Raw genomic sequence first — 27,866 nt, 5'->3', positions numbered from 1 at the left:
TTTGAGATTTTTTTTTTGATGTATATCAAATTGCAAGCTTCGTATTTTTCCGCTAGGTTCTCTGCTGGTATGCCTCTCCCCCTTAAAGTGAACAAATTTTCAATGTGGATTCTAATCAGTACGTAAGTATTACTTTTTGGATGTCTAGCACAATCCCAACCAGCAATTCCCCAATAATGATTTCTCTTAAAAACCACGAACGTCCTATATTTGTATTGTTCAATATATAACAAAATACTGTGATTCTTGGTAGAGTGTGTGATATCTTGACTTGTTTGACATGTACTCGAAACGATAATTAAGTAATATTAAATTTCTAAAATTCTAGTGATGAATGTGAAATAAATGTGTGGTTTTAGGAAAGGGTTCTGTGTTGTTTTATTTTATTTATTCATGCATTTACCATTTTCATAAAAAAAACGATTTTTTATTTTCTTTTTTTATATCTCGGGTAAGTATATTATTAAATAAATGTAATTTTTGAAAAATGCTATTTTCTACGATAAAATATCTTTAAGTACGATTCATAATATTACATAATCACTTCGTAATTAAATAAAAATAATTATTATTATAAATAAGTACATCATAAATACATAATATATTGCATCAGTAAAAATATTAAAATACTCTAAAAATATTTGTAGTTAATTTAATTACTGACCTATCTAATCAATTAGCGAAGGAAGTATGGCGTATTACCACGATCACTCTATAACTTTCTAGACCAGTGGTTCTCATGTGCGGCCACCAACATCATTTTCAGTATTTAATTTAATTAACTGGGCTAACGTTAAATATGCGTTATTGGAAATGAGTCATGACCAAGTACTTAAAAACCTAATACCACAGTTGAAAAATTTTAGTCGAAGTTATACGTTGACCAAGAATCAAGTCAATTCAAAGAATTGGCAACAATTGCTTTATTAAAACACAATAACTGCTGACCTGTTAATTGTTTTTTAATTACCACATTTAAATAGCATGTTAATTATGTATAATGGCCAGGTAACGCAAACAGCACTAAATGAGTTAATATTGTCGATTTTTCCTACTACTGTAGACTGTGAAAAATCATTCAGTGTAATGCACTTCATAAAAAGCAAATATCGAAGCCAGTTGACAGATGTAAACTTAGAAGCAGCCATGCGGCTCGCATTGGAAATAAATGAGTATTGAGTAATTTCCATTTGCATCATTTTTAAATAAATAGATAATATGTACTAAACTGTTTAAATGTTTTTTTATTAAATGGACTATTTACAAAATAATTTGATCCATTTATTTAGTGGATAAAATTTAGCTTTAATTTTTTCAATCACAACAAAAGCGAAATTTGCTGCGGCCACCAGACGTTTTTATAGAACTGTCAATGTCAATTGTGAGGCCACAGTTAAATTTCACGTGAGAAACACTGTTCTAGACTCTAGAGTGGTAACAATAGGTATACTGTCACGTGGACGATGACGAAGAATAAGAAAAAAAGATAATATTTTTAATATAAGGACACACAAGCAGTGTACTTAGAATTATTGTCTTTTAAATCCTTTTAAATTATCGTAGTTAGATTACTGCAATATGAAGAGGGTTTTTGAAGATGGACGTTTTATGTAACATAATAACTCAATTGTGTTAAAAAAAATATGCTATCCCATATCTGTGCACCAACCCATCGAATGGATGTAGATGTGACTATAATTTACATATTTAATATTAATATTGTTCGACTTTTAAGTCACCTCGACATCACCTAGCGACATCTAATGTAACTAAGTTGAACAAGCATTATTGACTTTTAATTTCTGATGTAGGTACATATTATTAATTTATTGGATGTATATTTTATTTAAATAATTGAGGGTCTAAAAATCAACGGTTTTCCACCGAGATAGCAGTTTTATCATCAACTAAAATGAATTAAAGTATTTTATTTCCAATTCACAGATCACATTCCATGAAATCATGTGTATAAAACTCATTATAATAACAATGTGTGTAATTTGAATGCGAATAGTTATCAGACCCACAATTATATAATTAATATGTATACATAGCAACTACATAATATCATATAATATAATAAATATAAAGTTTACACGAATATATATTGATATTTTACTGACCAATTGCAACCAGAATTTACTAAGTAAAAGCAAACCCAGTTGAGACTTCATGAAAGTTTTTTTTTGACTTATAGTAGTTTATAGTAAATCTAAATTTTAAAATATCGTTAAATTATTGGTGTCAGCCGGTACAAAAGCAACTGTCAGCTGTATTTTCGAGGATCCATGGAAGGTATCTGGTGACTCTGGAGTACACTCCCGGATAACCTTTTCTCGCGCACCCGTTCCCCCATGAGACCACTCCTGGAAACATGAAAATAGCATATTATGACATAACATATCATTATTATGATAATATTGTTTGGTTACTTCTTAATAATTAGGTAGATAATGAATAAAACGTTTTATCTTGTCGTTTTCGTTCATTCGATTTATTTAAGGCGAATCCTCTATCTACCAGAGGCACCTAGCGGAAAAATATGAAGCTTGCGATTTGAGACATTTTTTGATGTAATAAATTAATAAATATGTACTTATCTGAAAACAAAGTTTAAAAAAAACTTACATGTTTAAAATAATGTTATAAATCTTATTATTACATATTATTTTATGGTCATATTTATTAATAAAATTTAGTTTATTAAGTTTTCTATAATGTCATAAGAGATTTTTGGCTAATTTATAGTTTTAATATTTTTTATATTTAAAAAAAAACATCGACTTTTATAAAAATATAAATGTGTATAGCTTGTACCCTTGTACGGTAATCCTTTTTATTTATTTTTAATGTTGTCAGATACATATTTAAAACTAACACAAATTTTAAAATATCAAAAAAATGTCTCGAATTGCAAGCTTCGAATTTTTCCGCTAGGTGCCTCTGGTAGGTAGAGGCCTTAAATTATATAAACTCATACTTTGACTCATTTTCTTCAAAATGGCCTCTGCAAAGAACCCTAAATTTAATGTCGAGGAAAGAATGAGGAAGAACCCAACCGAAGGGTAACAACCCAAAATTATATTACGATAATAAACAACCGTGAAAATCTCAAATAGACATGAAATTAGTAAACATTGACATAACATTAGAAAATTGCCCTCGCCTCCTCGCTGACCATCTATCAGTGACGAGGGGTGGAGGTAGGCTGTTAAGATCCGACATAAACAGTGCACACTAAACTTTGTCAGTCATAGTTATTTGTTTTCTTTGATCTTCGAATACAATTTGAAGATGGTACTGGTTAGTTTTTAAAATTAAATTAAACCCTGCGAAAATCATGTCATAATAGATTATAGTCATAAAATACTGGTATATCCATAAAATATCTAAAATTATACAATTAAATCATACATAACTTTGAATATTTTATAGATAGAATATTATTTTATATCCATTATAGTTCTCTTTGCCTCTAAATTTTGCCTAAGCCAAACAACAATAGTTTTGGTATACTTTTAGAGATACGCCAAAACTGTGCACACTTTTTCAGCCATACTTTATTTTTATTAATCGTTATCGTTGAATTACGAATACATAAAATTACATCTGATATTGGATAGGTTTTTTCAGATTCATTAAATAATAGATAAAAAATATTCTTCTATCTATAAGATGATGTATGATTTAATGGCATAATTTTAAATATTTTTATACGCAAACGAATATTTTTTTACTATTATTTATACACGTACAGTTTTACTGGATTTTAAAAACTAATCAACACTATCTACAATTTATTTGTAGTCTTATTTCATTGAAAACAAATACGTGTGAGTGAAAAAGTTTAAGGCTGCGCGCACACGGCAAAGCGAAGTTTCGGATTCATCCGCCAAACGACGTTTACGTTTTGTTTGCGAGCCGATTGCGTTTTAAATGCGTGTCAAATGCGTCAATATTTTGACGATGCTGTCCAAGAGAAAACACGGTTTTCAAGGGGATTCATAAACGCCTTTTTTTGAAACTGCACCCTGCTGCGAGAGTATTTATCTTTCATTACAGTGGCGTACAAGGGTAAATAAATCAATATAAAATCAGTACATAATATTGCATTATACCTACATTTATTTTCCCACTATTGCTTCTTTTGGAGCTGGACTGTTTTATATCGAAAGCGTTTTGAAAATTACCTATTGTTGAGCCTATTATATACCATCATCATCAATACTATCGACCGAGGGTACTTGATGGAGTTTGAATTTAAATTCTAATTGATTTAAGTTTTGTACTATTATTATTTATTAATAAAATAAAAAAAGATTATAAGTTAATACACGAAGAAAGGGTAAAAACCTTATTACCTAGATACCTACTAAGTAAAGGATTAAGTACAAAAACATAATATTTTGAATAATTTGAATATTTGCAGTATTTCTAAAAACCTGTTGTAAATACTATTAAATACATTCGGTAGGTAAGCAGTTTTACAAAATATAATAAAAAGTTGTGACACAGCACAGCTATGAGAAGAAGTATTCCACGAGAAGAAAGGCTCGCCATATCTTTACGTTAAACTAAACTATTATTATTTATTTTGTAGTATGTACTTATTTAATTAATTTTTTTATTAGTTGACACTGTCATCTTCTATAGATACACTAATAATAATATATTGAAGTGAGAATAATGAATACCTACCTACTACTATTGATTAATACTACTACTAACACGAAATTACCTGATATAGTCTCATTACAATAGCTATCTTTTTAATATGTAGCTATTGAATTCTAAGCAATAATATTCTATTGGAAATATGAACAGATTTTAAGGGGAGATATTTCAAATGTTTATGAATAATATGTTTTAAATGTTTATTTAATAAAAGATACAATAGGTATAATAATATATTACATTGTTCTAACAAATTATATACAAAAAACCTATAAAATATTTTAATTAAATTATATCTGTTTTCCCCATTGCATTAACACCACTGTGAAATTCTTGATGACACTAATTAAGAAAGAAGGAAGATTTTTTAAATTTTTTCGGACTAAAGTAATAAATTATGTCATACAATATGTGCCTTATTGTGTTCGACAAACAAGAATTTATTTATTGCACTATCCGAAGAATTAAAAAAAAACTTTTTTTGTCGCCAGTGGCGAACTAAGAAAAATAAAATATAAAAATATAATATGTAAACATTACCTACATAATTATTAAGTATTTCTTTTTTACCATTTTACCTATATTTATTTTTTCCACTATTGCTTGATTTGGAATAGAATTCTGTTATATTATATCGAAAGCGTTTTTTAATTTGATGATATTTTCATAGTGTAGAAATTATTTTTAATGACTTTCATGCGGATTTTTGTTAGCTATACGCAAATGCAGACATAGTCCAAATAAGCATTAAGCATTCAAGTGAATTTTTCTGGTTGCAAACAATTCATCATGACTTCGACAACAATAACAATACAGAACATGATAAAACAGAACAGCCAGGTTTTCTCCAGGTGTTCTGTTTTGTCACTGTCCTGTTTTGTCATGGAACCATTTTTTTAATGAAAAATACCCACTCATCCGGTCATGAGTTTGTCATTGGTAAATAAAATTTATTAGGCCTTTCAGTGGGTCTATTCTATGCTTATCGACCGCTAAAGTGATAAAGTGAAAAATATTATCAAACTTAGGGTAGGTTTGTATCAAAATATTAGCACTTATTGTAACAATTACACGAAGCCGGTTTTTATTGTTGCAATAAGTGCTATATTTTAACAGCACCTATCTTGCTGCTGTTAAAATATCGCACTTATTGCAACAATAAAAACCGGCTTCGTGTAATTGTTACAATAAGTGCTAATATTTTGATACAACCCTACCCTAAGTTTGATACTATTTATCAATTTAGTGTTCGATAAGTATAGAATAGACCCACTGAACATAATTATGTGGTTAATCAGTAATATTTCTTAATACGCGCCCCCATAAATTTCAGCTTTCAAAAGTTCAGTCCTGGCAGATTTCTTGAAACGGCTTTGTTTTAAAAAAATACCAAATACCTACCATTTTTGTTTTTTCGCTAACCCTTTTATAGAAAGTTCTTTTACTTAAACTAAATAACAATTAGTTTAGTTCAGACTACGTTGTGATTAAGACGTTATGGATTGTGACACGGATTCATTTATTGTGGCGATCAAAAACCACCCATGTCTTTGGAACTATAAGTGTGCAGACTATAGCAATAAAATAATTAAACAAAATGCGTGGGTGAGTTTGTGTAAAGAAATTATACAGGATTTCGAGGAGAAGGAAAAAAAAGAGAAAACTGCAATTGGTAAGTGTTTGTTTGAAAAGTGGTAAGTGTTTGAAAGGGTAATATTACAAGACACCTGCATTAAAATTTACATATTAAAAAGATAGCTATTGTAATGAGACTAAATCAGGTAATTTCGTGTTAGTAGTAGTATTAATCAATAGTAGTAGGTAGGTATTCATTATTCTCACTTCAATATATTATTATTAGTACCCGTTTCCATTTTAGTGTATCTATAGAAGATGACAGTGTCAACTAATAAAAAAATTAATTAAATAAGTACATACTACAAAATAAATAATAATAGTTTAGCTTAACGTAAAGATATGGCGAGCCTTTCTTCTCGTGGAATACTTCTTCTCATAGCTGTGCTGTGTCACAACTTTTTATTATATTTTGTAAAACTGCTTACCTACCGAATGTATTTAATAGTATTTACAACAGGTTTTTAGAAATACTGCAAATATTCAAATTATTCAAAATATTATGTTTTTGTACTTAATCCTTTACTTAGTAGGTATCTAGGTAATAAGGTTTTTACCCTTTCTTCGTGTATTAACTTATAATCTTTTTTTATTTTATTAATAAATAATAATAGTACAAAACTTAAATCAATTAGAATTTAAATTCAAACTCCATCAAGTACCCTCGGTCGATAGTATTGATGATGATGGTATATAATAGGCTCAACAATAGGTAATTTTCAAAACGCTTTCGATATAAAACAGTCCAGCTCCAAAAGAAGCAATAGTGGGAAAATAAATGTAGGTATAATGCAATATTATGTACTGATTTTATATTGATTTATTTACCCTTGTACGCCACTGTAATGAAAGATAAATACTCTCGCAGCAGGGTGCAGTTTCAAAAAAAGGCGTTTATGAATCCCCTTGAAAACCGTGTTTTCTCTTGGACAGCATCGTCGAAATATTGACGCATTTGACACGCATTTAAAACGCAATCGGCTCGCAAACAAAACGCAAACGTCGTTTGGCGGATGAATCCGAAACTTCGCTTTGCCGTGTGCGCGCAGCCTAATGTGCACTATTTATGTCGGATCTTAGCAGCCTACCTGCACCATTCGCCACTGTAAATCTATACCCTAAAATGTTATGTAATTTTATTTATTTAAATTATAATTGGGAATCACTGATCTATCACATCCTAGAGCGGAATGCAGAAACATTTGTCATAACTAAAATTTCCTTAGCAGAAAACACTATGCAGAAACATTGTCTTTAGTTAAGATCATTTCTATTGAAAATAATACCATATTTAAAAATTATCTTTCCTATAGTTTAGGTAAATTATTTTATAATTGATTGTTAAACGGTGACAAAAATATGACAACTGCATTTTATAAATGCAATAACTATAAATACATATTAATATTTAATTATAATACTCTTATGTTTCCGTTATAAGTCATTATACGTGATTTCACAGGCACCGCAAGATATTTTTTTTAACATGGTAACACTAGCGTCAAGTGTCATTCTTCACCTGGCATTTTGTATTTCTGCGGGCTGGCGTATAAAAGTAAAATAATATTCTCCAAGTACATGCCAAACGAATTAACACTATCAATATCCATATTGAGATACATTGTTAAATGAATTTGAGTGTATGGACTGTTTTATAGACATGCGAATTTATTTTGACAGCAGCTGTCAGTGGTAAATGGTAATACAGAAGGGGGAGTGTTCATAACAAAAGTAGTCCATCGTTAAGGATTCCTTAACTCTATACTCAGGATTGTCTATAGTTAAATCATGCTTTTCGGCGACTTATCCTTAGGATCGAAATCTTAGATTGTGCATTCCGCTCCTAGCTTTGACGTTGACGCCTTGACGATTGGTTTCCTTCGATGTTCTTCAGTGCTATGACCAGCATGTATAATTTGCATGTTACATCGCGCATTAGGGCTTTAGGCTGTTCTTGTATTGATGGTCAATATTTATCTCATGCAAATCAGAATATTTGAAAAACGTTATGTTTATTAACGTACAACATGCTTACACAATGGAATAATGTTCAAATTGATTGACAAATATTTACCGATGACTTCGTATTTATGGTCAGCTCTTTCGCTCGCCAGGGGTCCTCCACTATCACCCTGAAAATTAAAATTATCACTATTAATAAAATCATCTTCCTGTTTCGTTTTCGTTTCACAGAGATCGAGGGATATTGCAGGGCATTGTATAAATTAATTTTAAAACATTTTTTTTAAATTTACTGAAAAGCAGACTTTTACAAATGGTCTCCGCCAACACTATAGTATCGTTTAAAGATGACTGTCAACAATACAACAAGTTCATAATTAGTTATATTATTACGTTTATAATTAGTTATATTGTTTACATGGTATAATTCCGTTATAATGGTTTTGAAACAAAGTTACTTTTGTTAATTCTACTGTATTGAGTTATTTACGTTGACAGCTGTTTTTGGCTATAAACCTATTGCTTATAGCTCATAACATGACAGCTCGAGCAATTTTCTATTTAACACACCTGCGAAGCTTTTCTATATTATACAAAGCGGCTATCGACGGTAGTTTATCACATTTTTGTATTGAGGCTGTTAATTGTTACAATAAGTTACCCGTCTAAACTGTCAAAAAGTTTTAACAGTCCCTCTCTTGACTGTGTTATTTTTTAGAGCTAGACAGACAGTTTTAACAGTTTAGACGGTTAACTTACTGTAAAAATTAACCGCCTCAATACATAAATATGATAAAGTGATAATAATTGTCACTTTAGCCGTCGAAAGCCGCCTTGTGTATAGAATAGCTTCGCTGGTGGAACTGTCGTTAAAAGTGTTATTTCATACTTAACCATAGAATACATAAAATATTTTCGATTTAAGTGTTAACCTGCAGTAAAAGCTACAACTGCAGGTAAGGTATCCATGGCTAGGCTCAAAGCGGAGTGCATGGATATGGGGAATGTCTGCTGAAGATGTGTGGAGGATTCGCGCCAATGTATTAGGCTAGGTAGGTACATAGTTTTCCCCCTTATTTTTAACACTACAATTGGCTACGAGGCCTAATTACGACAATGAAACAATAACAAAAACATCCAAGCTTGGGAAAATGATAAATTTGATACCGCCATGCTTAGAATTAGAGCCCTGGTATGAGAAACCAGTGCCTCACGAATTGGATTAAAAGTATAACCTATAGACATACGGTGTTCAGTTACGCCGACTATCTTTAGCTAGCTGCAACGTTACATACGAACGGTATGGGAAATGTAGTCCGCGTAGTGTGAATACCAAGCTGTAACGTACTTGACAAGAATCTTTTCCGCCGGTCTCAGGATATCCTGCGCAGAGCATGTTTTCGGAGATCATGCTCTCTTTGTAGCTGGTATTCTTGCATTCGTCGTTGGTCATCACCGGTAGATCGACTTCTTGGAGTATACAGGAAGGTTTTCCGTCTTCTTTCAGAGTACCCCATCCAGCCACAGTTCCTACTGAACCTACGTACAGGACTTCTGAAATATAAACAAATAGTTTTTAGTATATCCACTCTGTAATATTTTAAAAAAATCTGCTCATCGTTGAGTGAGACAGACATGATTTCACAACGTTTAGTGTAAACGTATTGCCATATAAAATATAGTGGTGTTAGGGATTGCAATACCGAATGAAAAGACCAATACCGGTATTTCAGTATTTCCTATTGAATACCGGTATTTGTATTCGGCATTCTACTAATAAATAGTATATATTATGTAAAAAAACTCTTTAAAATATTAATATTTTATAGCATGTGTCATTGCTGGTCACCAAGGACGATGAAGGGCCACGGAAGCAAACCAGACATCGCGTAACCCGACAAAAATACAGTCCTGTTAAGCCCTTTATGTTAATTAATACAATGTTTCCACTTTCAATACCGGATATTTCGGTTTTGTCTGATTTTTAAAACCGGTATTTTAGTATGGAAAAATACTGGGACACCGGTTTTGAAAGGCCGGTATTGCAATGCCTAAGTTGTGTGTCGAAAGGTATTTTGACGTGTGGTTTTCAAATATTCATTTTGTTTTACTCAACCGGCTTAGGCAGGATTATTGTACCTTGATTTAGGTATAGTACATTTACTTGTTGAAATATCATGGCTAGTTAGGAAAAGCTATAAAATCACCTGATTATCGTGAACATGAATACTTGAGATAGCAAGGAATTCTTTTCTCAAAATCCGACGCCACCTTCGCAATCGAAGCCTTAACATAGAACTTAAATTGGGTATGGTTCGCTATTATGTTCTATAAATTTAATCCGTCTCTATGGTATGGACTAGTATGAAGGTATGGCTGTGATTGACATCTCCAATCGAATGGGAAAGAATCGAGAAGTTATATGGAGTGGATATTAACACCAGGAAACAACACTACCTACCCACCTCGTCCACATTATTGGAGGAAAAACAATACCATTCCCCTACTTGTCTTACAAGAAAAGATCAATGATAAACGTAACAGAGAACGACGCCGCACTCCGTAGCTTAAAGTACTCACGCACATTCTTACTATTGGTACACACGTTGATCATGTTCGAATGAGCGTAAAACCATCGAGCAAGAACGTGCGTGAGTACTTAGCTTAAGAACCTCCATGATCGGTACGAGTGCAGCTTCAGTGACTGCTCAATAGCAGATGATTAAGGAAAGGTGGTGTTCTACCACCATCAGAGGATGGCACGATAAGAAAAAGAAGCAGCGAGAATTAATTATATCGACTTATTGAAGATATGAATTGAATAACAACTACCTAATTCTACATATATATTTTAACACTACAACATACTATGAAGCCCAATGAAAGTAGTGTAATTAAGCCTCAATTACATTGAGCTTCTTTACGAGCTGTTTATTGGCGAATTTACAATCTGCCTGTAAAGTCGCCCAGTGTAATCATCGAATAAGCTGATAAGCAGGTTGTAAACACTCTACCGAGAAAAGTTGAAAGCCGGTCAACTTTACACGCTACACGCCGGCGTGTGGGCCTACTGCGTCTGCGCTGTAGAGCGCAGTACCAACCTCCCGGTAAAAAAACGAACTACGTTCCGTCAAAATAGTCGCTGGCTTGTGACTTCTCAGCGAACGGAAAGTTTTGTGTGTAATCATCAAATCGCAGTAGCTGAATCGCCCGCTTTTAAATTCGCCAATAAACAGCTCGTAAAGAAGCTCAATGTAATTGAGGCTTTAGTTATAGAAAAGAAACAATCACAAATACCCTGGCTTTGATTAAATCACATTTATTAAAATATATATTGTGACCTCAACGAGATCGAACCCGGAGATCCCAGATGAATAGCCAGCGCCTTACGCAATAGACTACGAGGGCCATGAAGTTTTATAGTATATATTACTATATATGATGAATGTAACGTCGATTACTAAATAATACACATAGGAGGATCGGAGATTGTAAATGATGCAATATCATTTTTAGATGATTAGTAGATGATAATGTAACTTTGGGCTCAATGTTATGATGTTGCTCGCACGCGATTATAAAACGCTACGAAAGAGATAGAAATATATTTTGTTGCATTCACTGCAATAATTAGTTTACTCATGCGCCTGAATGCATTTCCGTCTGACTTTTTGTTATACTTTAAATAAGCCAATTGAAATAAAAATTCGCTTACCTTGGTCCGTGGGCAGACAAATTGGATGTAGTTGTTCACTCAGTGGCACCCGCTCGTTCATTCTCAGCAGGGCGATGTCATTGTCGAAGTTACTGAAGCTAAAGTCATGGGTGATGGCCCTGATGACGAACCTTGTCTCCGGAAGGCTCGTTTCGTTGCAACGGTCGTGCTCGCCGAACGTCACTCGGATCATGAACCACATAAAACTGGAAAAAATAATGTTATCCAATCAATCTTTGGGCGACCATATCATTCGGTTACTGGACATCAGCGATGATTCCAAAAGTAGCTAGTCACTCTAGAAACGTCAACACTCCATCTTTTTACAGGGATGGGATGCGCCAGGCTATATTTCGGGATACTCCTACTTGGTACGAGGTGCCTCTTCGATACTCTTCCGAGACAAAGAGATGGATGCAGGCAGCTTTCACCTGAATCAACGTGCGCTTCCGCACTTAATGAGAAGCAGTATATGAGGAAGCAAGTCACCCATTTAATTTTATGTTTATGGCGATAAAAATCTAGCAGCAGAACAGATGGGGTGCCTCCAGAAAAGGCAGACACATTTGTTCTTTCTAATCATGAAGTGGAAAATAAAGATAACTGCTTTGACTCATGATGGCCATACAAGTTATTCTTGAGTGGTAATTTGTGGTTCGTGAGCTGCGAGTGTAAATATCTCTTCACCAAGTATCTTTTCGTTCTCATTATTATTTCTTTGCGCTTCTACCATGCGCCGTTTTGGGTAGGTGCTCCAAAGACATTCAATTCATATCATATTGTTAAAAACTACATAAAACTGGCGAAACCTATTGCACCTAGCAGTGGCGAAGGGTGGAGGTAGGCTGTTAAGATCCTAAGAAAGTTTAATGTGCACTTTTATGTCGGATCTTAACAGCCTACATCCACTCTCCGCTACTGGCACCCAGTGAAATTTCCGATTAAAATTGGTGGGTTTTATTATATTGACAACGAATATTATGATAATTTACATCAGTGTATGAAGGCCGATTATATTCAGGTCGGGGCACAAAGCTGCAAATTTTTAACGTAGTGCTAGTTGTCGCTTATTTAAAAAATGCAATATGGTTAACTATTAATATTCAATCAAAATCTTCATTTACTGTGAACAGGTTACTGCATTGCATTCGAAGATAATAAATAACTAGCACTACCATCGTAACTCAATATCCAGTGCTCTAGCCTAACTATATCCTCTGGGAATGTCCTAAAAGATGTACAAAAGGAAAGATCTAATAAATTCAGTCCATCCAGCCTTAGGACCCATCGGACTGTCGGACTAATCCTAGTCGGTTTGACCACTTTTAGTTTTATCGCCTGTTGCAATGTTCCTCACCCTTTGACGCAGTGAGCAGCTGTCAAAACATATCGATCGCTGATAAGGGCTCCACCGCAGTAGAATTTGTTGAAGTACGTCAGCCTCGCCATCCAGGGAAATTCGTGAGGAGCAGCATCCTGACCTCCCACCACGCGACCAGCCTCGTTTCTTTCACCGCAAGCTGAAATAGACATAGTTAAAATGTTAGAAGTTTGTTTATTAACTGAACATATACACATTAACAGATCAGTTGATAACTATTTCGGTATCACACCATTGTCAATAGGTACCTACTAGTTATAATTCGTTAATTTTAACATAGAAAGACGTTGAGTTCATGGTTTATAAACAGCGGCTTAAGCGTCGTAGGTCCCAGGTTCGAATCCTGGGTATGTCAAGTACACATATTGTTTTTCAATTTTGTGTATGAGTCAGAGTATGGACCTAATAGGTGAGCAAGTGGCTGACATCCATTTCTCGTTAAAACAACATCTGGCCATACAAACCTCCACTCTGTGGAGACCCATATGATCCTATTATGATCGGACATGGTCATAAGAAAAAAAAGAAGAATAATAGGTATACACTTTTTTTTCGACCATGTCCGATCCTAATAAGATCATATGGGCCTCCACAGAATGGAGTTTTGTATTAACAGATTTTGTTTTTACGAGAAATGGATGTACTTGTTCAACCTATTAGGTCCATACTCTGACTCATACACAAATTGAAAACAATATGTGTACTTGGCAGACCCAGGATTCCTACAACCCACGACGCTATTATAGTCCGACGCTTAAGCCGCGCGGCCATCGTGGGTATTATTAACTTTTATATTTATTTTAGAAAATTATAGAAAATCACATAAAAATATAAATATTGGAAGCATTCAGAATGATAACAATGTAGATATTTTAATGATTATCATATTATATTTGTTTTGTACTAATTTTTAATTTAATTTAAAATAAATGAATGATAAACGACGTACTAACCGAGTATGAAATAAATGTCGTTTCTCAAATAAATACCACGTACTTTTTTAAATTGTATCAATTGAACGACTTATTATTAAATTACTTTTATCAAATGTTATGATCGAGAAATAAATGTTCGAAACTTTGAGTTTGAAACGAAAAAAGAAACTTTCCACCCTTGATCTGATATTTAAACTTTCGAAATACCCTGGTACTTTACCTGTAAAAAGAATATTAGGCATCTCCACAATCTTTTCGCTTCTCAACTCTACCCGTAACGGAATCTACGAAATTCACCGGGGGAAAAATAAAATGAATTTGATCTCAAACGGATTCGAATAGCAGAAAATTTGGGTTGGATGTGTTAAAAAAAGAAATAAACATAAAACTCGAGAATTATCGAGAATGCCGATAAATCAATAAAAGAAACTGAATACGTGCATTATCGAATCTCGAGAAACTAAAATAAACTTGTTTTAATACTTTTCTGCGTTTTATGAATCGGTTTGATGGTTTCGATCAATTTTCCTTGGTACAATTTGCAAGGTTGGTTGGTACACATTTTCGATACAATTTCAAGAAAAATCTTATACAGATAATTACAACATATCACAGTCTCTTCTTGGTCGTACACTCATGGCAGAGGATCGTGACCACTTTTTTATTTTGCCACCCTTTGAGCAGAATGAATGGTACCCCCCCCCCCCCAGTCAGCTCTTTCACTTGGTCGCTCCAGCGCGCAGGCGCTCTTCTTCCGCGTCGTTTTCCCTGGAGGCCACTCAAAACCACTTGTCTGGTCCGCGCCGGACAATATGTCCAAAAAAACTGCAGAATGCGTCTAAGACATACTGTCGAGAGCCGTTCCTTTATCTGCAGTCTGTGGATGATTGACTGATTCGTCCTGTGTTTCGTCCAAGAGATACGAAGCATTCGGTGCCAGCGCCACATCTCAAAGGCATCGATTGCTTTCCGTTCCCTTGCCTTCAGGGTCCATAACTCGACTCCGTAGTAATTTTAATGATTTTGCTTTTACAAACCATGTACCTATTAGTAAATTTTGAGGAAATATTATACTTACTACACGAGCAAGACGCCGGGGGCGAATCATGAAGTGGAGGTCTGTTTCCCCATACTCCTCCCAGGAATGTTCTAAGGGGACCGTTGCCACTGCCCCATGGTGTCGCCTGAAAATTTTAAAATAATATATGAGTATTTTTTTAAAATTAACATGACTATTTGAAACTGGAGCTTGTGTGTCTGTGATGATCTTCTTTTTAACTTCAATCGTCTTCTTGTGTATGAATTATGAGAAGATAAAATACCACACTTGAGTAGTAATAAAGCGTACGTTTCTATTTTAAAATTTCTGCTTCGATGCGATAGACCTTAGGGACAAAGCACACTACACCACCAGCATTGCCAACTTAACATTTTCCAGACCTAGCATTTTTCGATAGGCATCATGCATTAAACAGCTTTAAATGGGATGAAAATAAGCTAAACTTTTGATTTATTTATTCTGATATTTAATGAAGGTAGGTCGGTACTTGAGAAATAAAACAATACAATGAAACAATAGGAGTATTCTTGGCATTATAGTGATATATTGATATAATATATTATAATTTAATATGTGCTTAGGCATGTGGCATCGGATTGACGATTATCGGGGATCCACTTTCTGGTATTATCTAATTATTAATTATCGTAGGTAAATCTATCGTTTTTCCTGTCCAATAGCTTGTTTTCGTACCCCGTCTGGCATGATTTTGTCACCGACCGCGTGGTGTACAATGTTGCCTGTACACCACATATGCCACTTAAGGTGTGCTTTGACCATTAGACTAGTTTAGTGATTCCCAGTCAGTAAGATTTATTTCTAAGGCTTTGTAATTATTAAGCATAACTATTATTGGTTTGCCTTCGCCGGAACCTTAAATATTTTGGGCATATTATAGCCTGCGGAGAAAATGACAATTTGGGATATTTTGTCACCAAGGTTGTACAACAAAGGTCAAACAGGATGAGGAAGAACTCCTTTCAGATGGGCGAATCAAATCAAGAATATCACTGGTTTTCCATTGAAACATGTCATGTGTGCCGTTGAATGTCGGTAAGGATAGATTCAAGCCGTGGAAAAAACAAAATAATCCAGCCCATGAAACTTAGTCAAGAGATCCAAAATGAAGAAGAAAAAGATAATATTAAACAACATATTGCAACATTTCACTATTTAGCAATAAGTAGGTTTTTTATAAAATCAATAAACATGCATGTCGAAACAATTGACTACTTGAAACTTATAGAGGTACAAACTATTTTTAAATGAATTTATGGTAAATAGAATATTCTACTTTTTCATACATATTACCATAAAGTTTTTCAAACATGGCGTACTATGGTATGCCTGTACCTGCATTGTACATATCGAGTTTAATTAATAAGAGTATATTTTTCCAGTCATAAACATAAAATCATCACATAATATAACGAGTGCCTTATTAAACTTAATTAAATATGTTATTACAGAACAATAATTTTATGATTACTTTATAAACAAATAAACATAGAATTTGCATAAATAAGAATAAATTATATTATACAATAACTTTTTATTCTTTTCGTCCCATCCCAAAACGGAGATCGACCACCATCAGTGCAATCTTTGCTTTACCATCTGCTATCCAGAACAGTTTGGTGGAGGTACTCTCGTATGAATGACAGAAGTTATCAAGTCACGAAATGCGGCGTCGTCCTCTGCTACGCTTAAGGTTCAAATACATTATGATGCGCACGTCGCGTACTGTCATGCTATCATGGCGACAAATTTAGTCTATGATTTCGTCATTCTTCAGAATATTATGTTGAACGATCACTATCTCTATAAATTCAATGACGGAGAGTGCCAACTCTAATGTATTAGTATTTTGAAAATTATTATTCATTATTCATGCTAATAATTACAATGCATTTTAACAGTTTTTACGTGTGCGTACGTTAAAATTACTTGCGATATTGCATCCATAGATAATATTTTGAAAAGAACCCAACCTGCAGACCGTAGATAATAGACAACATTCTTATAGAAAATACATAATGCCAACTGCTAAAAACAAAAAACACCAGATTGACTTTCATACGGGTGTCGGTGCAGTGCGGTACGCGTGAGGTGACCTCATTGTTCTTCTGGTGATTTCGGCAGATTTTGCTAACTGACAATGTTCGTTTAAACCGTTGAAAGGTTCAAAATGTGCTACGGAATGGAAGCATTAGTCTGATAACATTTTAAATACCAAGAAAAACGACATTTTTCCCCGTAGCGGCAGTTTAATGTGACAGCATGTGATAGTACGCGACGTGCATAATAATGTATAACAGCATTACCGTTGACTTTTGTATGGATGACAAGTTGTGAAATGCTGTACTTTTGTCATGTCATATCGTGGCCGAGGTACTGTAGGTTTCTGACTTTGATACTCACTACGTCTTCCGAATCTGGAATGCCCGTATTGGGGTCGCAGTCTTAAACCATATATTTTAAAGTCACTCCAAACGAGCCCACACTTAACACTCTGGGAATTGCAGGATGGAGAAGACGGTGCCCCGTTGGTTGTAAGGCAGTTTGTCGCAGGACACCTCACGTAGCAGGCGGTATCCATCTGGAACCTCCAGCCTTACGTGGACGTCTTCTAGAATCTGATCGTTCAGTGTTTAAGCAATCGAACTCAAGGATCAAATGATTGGCGTAAACGTGCTTCACGCACTGTACTGTATATTCTGTTTCGGATTCTGTCAATTCTACAGGCTCCGTGCTCTTAAACAGGGCTCCGCAAGTGGCGATACCAGGAATCGTGCTAAGTTTCTCCGCGTACGCCTCTTGCTTCGATATCTGCTGAGGTTTGGGTAAATTGTTCTAAGTAATCATCATTCCTTCTGTGTTGTTCTTCTGGGTATTCTCCTCGGCCGCTGTTTTCTGGGCTGTGATCGGCACTGTTTTGATATCGAAGACGACCGATGGGTCATTAATAATGTGCTCCTTGAGTGCCCGTTCCAATGCGGTAATGGATATCTGAGGAATTTCTACCACGTAATTGTTTATTAGTGACTTTTATTCGCCTTCTAAAATAGAGCTGTAGTAGGTGGCGCGATCTCTAACTTCATCGTCCGTGTCCATCTGATAGCGGGCGAGCAAGACTCTAATGTTTGCAGAACTTCTTATTTCCCATTCTAGTCCAAAGAATTTTGAGGATGCGTGTATACAGCCATATCTGGAACTCATCTCAACTCTCAGTGACGTCTCATGGTTTATCTCCATACCATAGAAAAGGATCCCCATGCCATAGGAAGGGGGCAAAAATTCACAACGGATTTGCTCGAATAGTAAAAAAAATCACCTGCGCCACTATTTTCCTCAAGAAATATTTACATTTTAATATGCATGGCTATGCGATCCAATTTGATGTAATATGATGATTGATGTAATAAATGATATTCATGTGTAGAATTTTATTTTATAATCATTTTAAGTGGTTTCCTGACTAAAATGGCTATTTATACAATATGGCGAAGGGTTGCATGTTATTTTTCTACTACAAAAAGAGGTCGCGATCAATGATGAGTGCTTCATAATATTATGATGATGAGAGCCGACAACTCAATAAATCAACTGGATTAATTTATCGCTGAAAATAGACAAAATCACCTTAACTCGGGGGTTCCGCGGAAACCATTTAAGGAAAACTACTGTCGAAAATCACACTGCCGTTAACCTTAGCGATAGATAGGGGGGCCGCCATACATCCTGGCCAGGATGTGGGGCCATGATCTCAGATCTAAGTTAAGGTCGCGATCGTTGAAAGGCACTCCTTGCTTTCACTTTCAGTGTTGTTTTAATTTCCTGGGACTGGTCCCATTTCTCATTGACTCATGTTTCTAATTATTTATAGTGGGTCACATGTTCAATCATTAAAAATACTGGTTTAGAATAATCGCTCTAATACTCAATGTCTTTATATTTGATTGTATATAATAGCAATAAAAGTAATAATTCGTTTTGTGTTCGTTGCGGTCGATCTTGTATTTATGGTTGTTGATTTTGGTTGCTATGGTTTTCTACTCTTATATTTTCCGCCTGTCGTCAGTGTTGCCATCTCTGTTGCCAAACAGGTATTCTTTATCGTTTTTATGGTGTGGATACTTTGGCCATAAAAAAATATAATCTTGATACTATATACCTACTTGATACACCAAAAGAGAAAACAATAATTTGGGAATACTCATCGTTAAACGAAAAAATCGAGGTTCAACGTGGAAGAGAAAAGTCGCCATACAGACGGTGGAAGGTGGTGCAGAGATTGCTGAAGAGACATAGTTAGGGCATTCAAAAGGTGACTCATTGATATTAATATTAACAAAAATGAAAAATAATATTAACAAACACCAACAACTGGTGGAGCCAAGGCCTGAACAAAAACGATTCATAAGTGCGAGTGAGAAAGTATTCGGCACTCTTATAATCTCTGTGACACGCGCTAGAGTAAGATAAAAGGTTTACAGATGTGTGAGATGTTTTGCTGTGGTGTCGCCGCCAAATCGTAGTTTGTTGTTTAACTAAGCATCGATAACCTGCGAGCGCGTGTTGCTAAAATTGATATTTTTGTGTTAAACATAAAGTCAATGGTAAATATGTTTAGTTAATTAAGTAGAAAAGATGGTTCTGTGTGTTGTATTAAAATGTGCTAACCGTACTGATAAGCAAGAAGATGGTACTTATTATGTTTCATAGGCAAGTTGGTACATATTTGTGATAATTTATTTGTATATTATTATATATTTTAATATCAGTGACCTAGTGCTTCTTTAAAATAACTTAAATTATGGATATCTTTACCTAATGGTTGTATTTTGACCGCTTAAAAATACTATATAACGTAAAAAAATAGAAAATTAGATTTTAATTCTGAGCGTCTAGTGCGAGCACTTTGGGCGAGCACTAGTGAAATGGTCTCAAACATTTTTGCACGAATGCGTTCGCTCGCCCACAAACCAAACGCACGGCACGCAGCTTCATTTAGCAATGCAACGGGTGGCGTCTAGATGTATCTATAGTCTAAGGGTGGAACCCAAAACAGCGAGTAAGCACATACAGTACACTCTCAGTAATCCGCCGCTCGATTATCCGACAACTACTATAATCCGCCGTTATTTTTACTAGTAAAAAGCACAAAATCAAACTCTATAATTCACCGGTATTCGATTGTCAAATTCAGTAGTCCGTCGCGTACAAGTATACAACGCAGATGAGACGGGTTTATTTTGGAAACTTCTTCGTAAAACGTACGTTCATCGCGAAGCAAGTGATGTACCAGGGAGGAAAGTGCCCAAGGATCGCATCACAATAATTATGTTGTGCTCCAATGCAACTGGGATATACAAACTGAAGCTTTTGGTCATAGGGAAAGCCAGGAATCCTAAGCCATTCAAGAATATCTGCCTCACTGAACAACTGGTTGTGTGTGATTTACTGTTTAATATTTAGTTAATAAACTTAGTTTATATTGTATAATTTAACAAATACTTGATTTAAATTATAAATAAAACCGTAATTTGCTAGTACAAATTTAAAAAAAAAATATTTTTACGAAATACCTGTTTTAATTTTTACCATATTTTGTATGTATGCACTATAATCCGCCGCTTTCTCTCATTGGACACTTGTCTGATTTTTGGGATGGCGAATTACTGAGAGTGTACTGCACCTCCAAAGAGGTGGTGCAGTTGCTGTTTTAAACACTTTTATTTTGTTAACTGTCAATAATTCATGGTGGAATGCATTGTATTGTTGTTTAATTTAATAAAACGCATTTTTTTGTGGTACTTATTCCACTTTTAATCAATAAATTAAGAACGGTTTCGTCCACCTCAGAGGGTAATTTTCAACTGAATACTTTTTTTTTTGGGTAATGTCAATGACATTATTAATGGACGACGCACTCAATACAGTAGCTAGCAAGTAAATTCGCGCATTCGCATGTATAGGTAGACGTCACGCAATATCATTATGCGATATCACGCATCGGGAATTTATAGCAATATGACCTTTATTGTAATGGCGTTAGAGCAGTGTTTCTAACGTCAATGTTCATTTGAGCGAACCCGTTCGAACCGAACCATTCGGCAGACCCAACAAAAAGCATCAGGAATTTATAGCAATATCACCTTTATTGTAATGGCGTTAGAACAGATTATGCCATTCGGCAGACCCGACAATAAAGTGAGTGTCATTTTCTTTTCCAGATGATTCGTCCATATTAATGTCATTGGGTAATGTTTGTTTAATGGGTAAATTTTATTGTCGTCTTAGTTCAATAAAAACAAAACGTATGACTGACAAAGTTTAGTGTGCACTATTTATGTCGGATCTTAACAGCCTACCTCCACCCTTCGCCGCTGTATTATATCATGTAAGTTTAGATTTTTTATCATTGTTATTTTGTTTTATTTTTTTATTAATATTGTTGTTAACCTATTTATTATTTCCCCATGTATTCTTTATATAATATAATAATATGATCTTTATTAATTAAAATAAAATTGAATGCCTACCAAGATTAGTATAATAATATAGTATTTGAACTGTATTCTTCATTCGTATGTAAATTTATTAACAGCTCGCATTCTAGTATTCGCAAAATTTTAAATTAACTTGATGTCACAAAAATCCAGGCGTCTAATTTATATTATAGCAACGATATTGATCTTGTTAAATTTACTACATGTGAAATATAATACTATATGACGTGAAGTATAAATCGTAATACATTATAAAAACACAGTGTTGGCATATTTTGCTCGGAGGAACATCGCAAAAACTGGTTGGAATATTATAACTGTGCATTGTTTCAAGTGAGTTTCGTGAAATTTACAGTAATTTCATCCTTATTATTATACTATCGGAACGTCGCAATATATTTTTTTATTACATTTAGTCCGTGACACAAAAAAAAATAAGAAAAAAAACTGTTTTGGACACGGAAAATAAAGTCAATAAATATTTTTTTTGTGTTTGAAAAATCGAAAAATTATTATAAAACACTGGTTTAACGGGCAAATAAGAATAAATCATGAACATCTGTCTATCTATAACATATAAGAATTGGTAACGATTTACATAAGATTTCGATACAATATAAAGTTAAGACTCAGCTGAACAGGAACAAGGTCATTCATAGTTTAGTCAGAAATAAACCTCAGCGTTGAAAGGACGTCATTTTAATTCAGTCTAACCTCAAAAACCTCTAACCATCGGGGATTTATTTTAAGAAACGCAATAATTATTAATTACAATTCTCGGTCGAACGAATATCATTATTATTATTCCCTTCAAACATAACATGTATGCGACGTAACCTGAAGCCCGCCGAACGAATACAGGGCTGTCAAAAAATTTAAAGTTAAAAATAGCTTACTGTACAGATGGAATAATTACATACTTCCAAGCGTCAAACGGCATACAACATTCATCTAAAATAATTATGAAAAGACTAGCTGATTATGTTATGTTATTTTTGTATTGTTCTTATTTTTTTGCTTATCAAAATATTTCACACATTATCTGATGATGTGTATTTTGGATATATCGTAATATGTATCTGGTCTCATTAAAATTGCTATTAAGTTGATATAACATAGGAAAATCTGTAAATCATTAAAATGTTCATTTCGTTATAGTTTTTAATTAAACCGGTGCAATTACATATTAGATTTAAACACTGTTGTACTGTGTGACTTTTATAATATCAGATAAAACTGTAGGATGTCAGCAAAAGAGTAAACAAAACCCAGCTCATGGGATAACCGAATGGTAAGCAACTGTATATATTATATTTTCCCGCCAAATTGCACACAATTAAAAACAATTTATCATAAAAACAAGTAAGACGTCTTCGACAGCCCTGGGTGATTGATTCGATAAAGTCGGCAGTTTTTTTTGTCTTGTTCTCTGCGATCGCTAGCTTTGAATAAAAAAAATCTATGGGTGACCATTTTTTATGAGTATAAATTATTTCTTGCATTGGCTTTTATTAATTAATAATTATTGTACCTACCAACTAAAAGTAAAGTTGCGTTACTTGTTTGTAAAAGTGTCAGACTAAATTAATTAAACTAATCGGGTAAGTAATAAAAAGTCATTAATTGAGTTAGCATTTACTTGGTAGAATTCCATTTTAAAAGAAATGAAAATATAATTAATTATATTTTCATTTCTTTTAATAAAAAGTCACTTTCTTTTATAATAAACAGACATCACTATATTAATTTTTTTTTTAAATATGCATTAGAATTAAACAATATGTACCCATTTTTTTTTTTAAATAGTTATGTAATAGGTCTTACATATTCAAAATAAATACTATTCATTAATAATGTTTTTTGGATAGCACATGAAATAAAGATGTAGGTAGATATGTATTTCAACATCATCTCGGACAATTTCAGGTTAAAACGTTATTAATATATTATTATTAAGTTTATATCGTGGCTATCCATCATATTGGTTGCAATGTTTTCCACCAAACACCTGATTAACAAATTGAATTTAGTAACATTTACGTATATTAGAAGATATCATTTTTTGGTCACCCCATATTTTATACACTTTGACAGTGTTATGATTTAAATTAAATAAGAGATCATTATTATTACTTTAGACCAAAGCATTGTCGGCGACCTTTGCATATTACCAGTAGAGCAACAATTCCGGACCACATGTAAAAAAATCATATTTTCAATTCTCAAGGGCAATTCTGTAGAGCGTCCCCTTAAGTTAAAATGTTTAATAATATTTATTTATTATTAACCATGTAAGTGTTACGCCGAATGTGCGAAATTGACTATTACATGAAATGAGCAAAATTTTGCCTAAATCATGAAAAATGCAAGCCCGTTGTCTTATTCATGAATTAGGCAAAATATCTGCTGAGTGCGTGAATTCGGCAGTAATTTTTCTGCCTAGTTGATGCATTGGGCAAATTAGATAGTAGCGCTACGGTGGTGTTTTTTGCAACTAAACCAAATGTGTTAAATGCTCATGCATTGGTCTAAATAGATGGTCGCGCTCCGGTGGTGTTTTTTGCAACTAATCAAACTAACCAAATGTGTCAAATGCCATTGATTATATAAAAATATACCAATCAATAACTACAATGACGTTCATATCCATTTACTATGCCCAAAAAAATCTAGAACTATAATATGATAACGGAAGAATTTTATTAAAAGGTATTTTCGCGATTTGATTCGTGCTTCGGTATCAATCGGGCAATGGTCGATTGTTTGTTTGAGATAGTATGATTTGATAGTTTGTTGACAGTTGTTAGCTAACCTCAAAATGGACATTCAGTTGAATTCAGAAATACAAAACCTAACCTAACCTAATAATAATAATATTATATTATGTCCAATTATAACTAATAAAACCATCCTTATTAAATTTACTTTTTCTATTGTCATGTTGACAGTTTAAGGATTCCATACCCTGGCGAATTCACGCACTCGGCAGATAATTTACCTAATTGATGAATAAGGCAACGAGCTTGAATATTAAATGAATTAGCCAAAATTTTGCTCATTTCATGTAATAGTTAATTTCGCACATTCGGCGTAACATAAGAAAAAATATATTTAAAATAAAACTTTAAACGCAAGTATGAATTAAAATGAAAAATAAATTAATTCAAACACAATAATTATTATGTAGACGTATTCAACTTACTCAATTACTCAATTCAATTACCACTTGAACTGAGTCGAATAGCTACTATAAACTTATCACGTAAACGTGAAGATCGATTGTTTTGACATAAAATAATATGACGTAGTTAGAGCGATACCGAGAGAAAACGATGCAATAGTCTTCATATAAGAGCAATCGGACATGATAATGGTAATGATAATAAAATGTACCCTATGCAATTCGTGAGCAGTAGAAGAAATCGCTATCAGCGCAATTTCACGGTTAAGTTGTTCCACTAATATTTTTTTTTTTGGAATTATTAATAACAAACTATGTCCTTCCTTTTGTTTCATATACCTTGGATCTCTTGTAACTCGACATAATAATATTACAGAAGAAATCAACAAGAGAATCATCTCTGCGAATAAATGCTACTTTGGCCTATTAAGACATTTTAAGTCCCGCATACTATCTCGCCGAACTAAAAGCACTCTTTGCAAGACACTTGTAAAACCAGTGCTCACCTACGCATCGGAAACCTGGACATTAACTCTGCGAAATGAACGAGCCCTGAACATCTTTGAAAGAAAAATTATCCGCCGTATATATGGACCGATCAGGGATGGCACCAATTGGAGGATAAGATATAATGCTGAGCTGTACGGACTGTACGAAGATTGCAGCGCTGTTCAATCAATTAAGATTGGGAGACTGCGATGGCTAGGTAATGTGCACCGTATGAATGACAATGAACCGGCAAAGAGAGTGATGTCCAGCAATCCAATAGGGCGCAGAAGAAGTGGGAGGCCAAAGATTCGATGGTTGGATGGAGCTGCCAGTGTCTGCCGTATTCTGGGGATACCGAATTGGAAAGCGGCCACACTGGATAGGGACAGGTGGAGGGAGTTGTTGGAGGAGGCCATCACCCACACCGAGTTGTCGTGCCCCTGATGATGATGATGATCTCCTTAGTTTTTCGTAAAAGGTGGTTGTTAGTAATTTTGAATAATCGAAAACACCCAGCCTTTGAGAAAAACGCATAAATATTGTGTCCTCACCGGATCGAACCCAGAATTCTCGGGTAGAAGGCCAGCGCCTTACACACTGCACCACGAGAGCCGCCCACTAATATCTATTGTGTTTTATTTTAATTACTGCAATATATTTCTACTAAGAATCAACAGTTAACACAATAAAATAAATTAATATAATATTGAAATCAAGTGAAATAACAAAATATACATTAAACATACATAATGTTTGAAAACACTTTCTTGTCTTCTTTCTTTCAAGTCTTTCTGGGAAAAGTTTTTTCTATTGGTTTTAATATATTTTCTCAGAATTGTTTTCAAAAATTATGTATGTTCAATAATTAGAATGTTACATTCTTAAATCTTGTGAATTATTCGTTGAATAAAAAAATAATTAATTAAAAAAATATAGATTATCAGAAGATTATAAATAAAAAAGGAAAAATCACAACAAAATCAGCATATATTATGAAAAACCAATTGAATAGGTACTGACACCAACAAAAGTTTCTTTCTTTGAGGAAACCCCTTAAGAACTGTGTATACATAACAATAGCATGTAACCATTATCGAGCCGATTCATATAAATATGAGCAGGGTTGACTGCGAGGCACTATTTAAAAAAAATGTGAAGAGTTGGTTATGTGGATTTTCTTACATCCAGTTCTTATAATTGTCGGTAACCATCCACTATACCAAATTATTTTCTCATTTTTAATCCAGATAAATACTTATATATAAAGATACTTCAATTCCCAGACGTCGTCAGGATCTCCGGACATTTTAGTATGAACGTATTTTTTGTATTTATTGAATAATTCACCAGATTTAAAATATTAAATAGGTATAAGGAATGTTACATTTTTAAATCTTCCGAATTATTGAATGAAATAAATATATTCATTAAGTATAAACTTTATCATGACGTGACCCTGTCATGTCCTCAATCCATCAATATTCAACTCTCGATAGCACACCGTACCGTTATTAATAAAATTACGTTAATAATAGGTGGTAATAGTAATTACTGTTAATTAACCTGATATGAAATCGATAATTCATCGGAGCAACGTCGAAAGTGAAATGCATCGTAGTGATGTGAGATGTGACGATCATACTGAATGAAAGTGCTCGAACTAGGCTATCGTCACTTTCGGAACGCAACATTCACCTACTGCCCTCTTTCCATAATAGTGCAACTACCAGTAACGACATGTGTAAGTACAGGTTATTTTTATGTATTTTAATATAATATAATAATTTCCATAGAGGTACTTATAATATAATACATAATTAATGTACACAATGTCTATCGATATCGATACTAGGGATTGCAATACCGAATGAATATATCAATATCGGTATTTCGGTATTTCTTATTGAGTACCGGTATTAATACCGGTATTCTTAAAAACTCATTGTTGGAAAAAAGAAATACCTATCAAGAAATATAAATATTAAAATCTATTTAAAATATTTGTAGTGTTCGATGTGTTCGATGTGTGGGTTATGGTGTTGAGGATGATGATGAGGAAGTCGAAGATGTATGCAAGAGCGAGTTTTATTTGCAGCGTAACGGTCGGTACGATAGTATAAATACAATGACAGTACATATTACGTACTGAGATAGTTACGAGCCAGGTACTTAGACATTTTGATAAATCAGTATTCGTAATTTATACAGTTGAAAGTAATACCTAAACATTATATTCCAATACATAATTATATTGAACGAGTCAGCGGTTTAAATAGGAGTAGCTGTGAATTTTATTTATTATTACAGTCATAATATAATATG

General features: G+C 33.8%; 1 protein-coding gene across 1 annotated transcript in view; it reads right to left on the bottom strand.

Moving 5' to 3' along the window:
• Positions 1 to 229: 229 nt before the first annotated feature.
• Positions 230 to 27,866, bottom strand: part of LOC147073100 (trypsin-1-like) — a 41,413-nt gene continuing 13,776 nt past the window's right edge. The window contains exons 2-7 of the mRNA XM_085945194.1: positions 15,381 to 15,486; positions 13,344 to 13,506; positions 11,987 to 12,192; positions 9,620 to 9,825; positions 8,384 to 8,441; positions 230 to 2,366 (exon numbers count right to left, since the gene is read on the bottom strand). Coding sequence (XP_085801320.1) covers positions 2,245 to 2,366; positions 8,384 to 8,441; positions 9,620 to 9,825; positions 11,987 to 12,192; positions 13,344 to 13,506; positions 15,381 to 15,486 — 861 coding nt within the window. The 3' untranslated portion in view covers positions 230 to 2,244. The remainder of the gene's footprint in view (positions 2,367 to 8,383; positions 8,442 to 9,619; positions 9,826 to 11,986; positions 12,193 to 13,343; positions 13,507 to 15,380; positions 15,487 to 27,866) is intronic.

The sequence above is a fragment of the Rhyacophila brunnea genome, unplaced genomic scaffold (genome assembly GCF_057557595.1).
Source record: "Rhyacophila brunnea isolate RB1 unplaced genomic scaffold, BYU_Rbru_1.0 scaffold_18, whole genome shotgun sequence".
NCBI classification, from domain to species: Eukaryota; Metazoa; Arthropoda; class Insecta; order Trichoptera; family Rhyacophilidae; genus Rhyacophila; species Rhyacophila brunnea.
The sequence above is the reverse complement of the archived record's forward strand: the minus strand, read 5'-3'. Positions and strand labels throughout refer to the sequence as shown.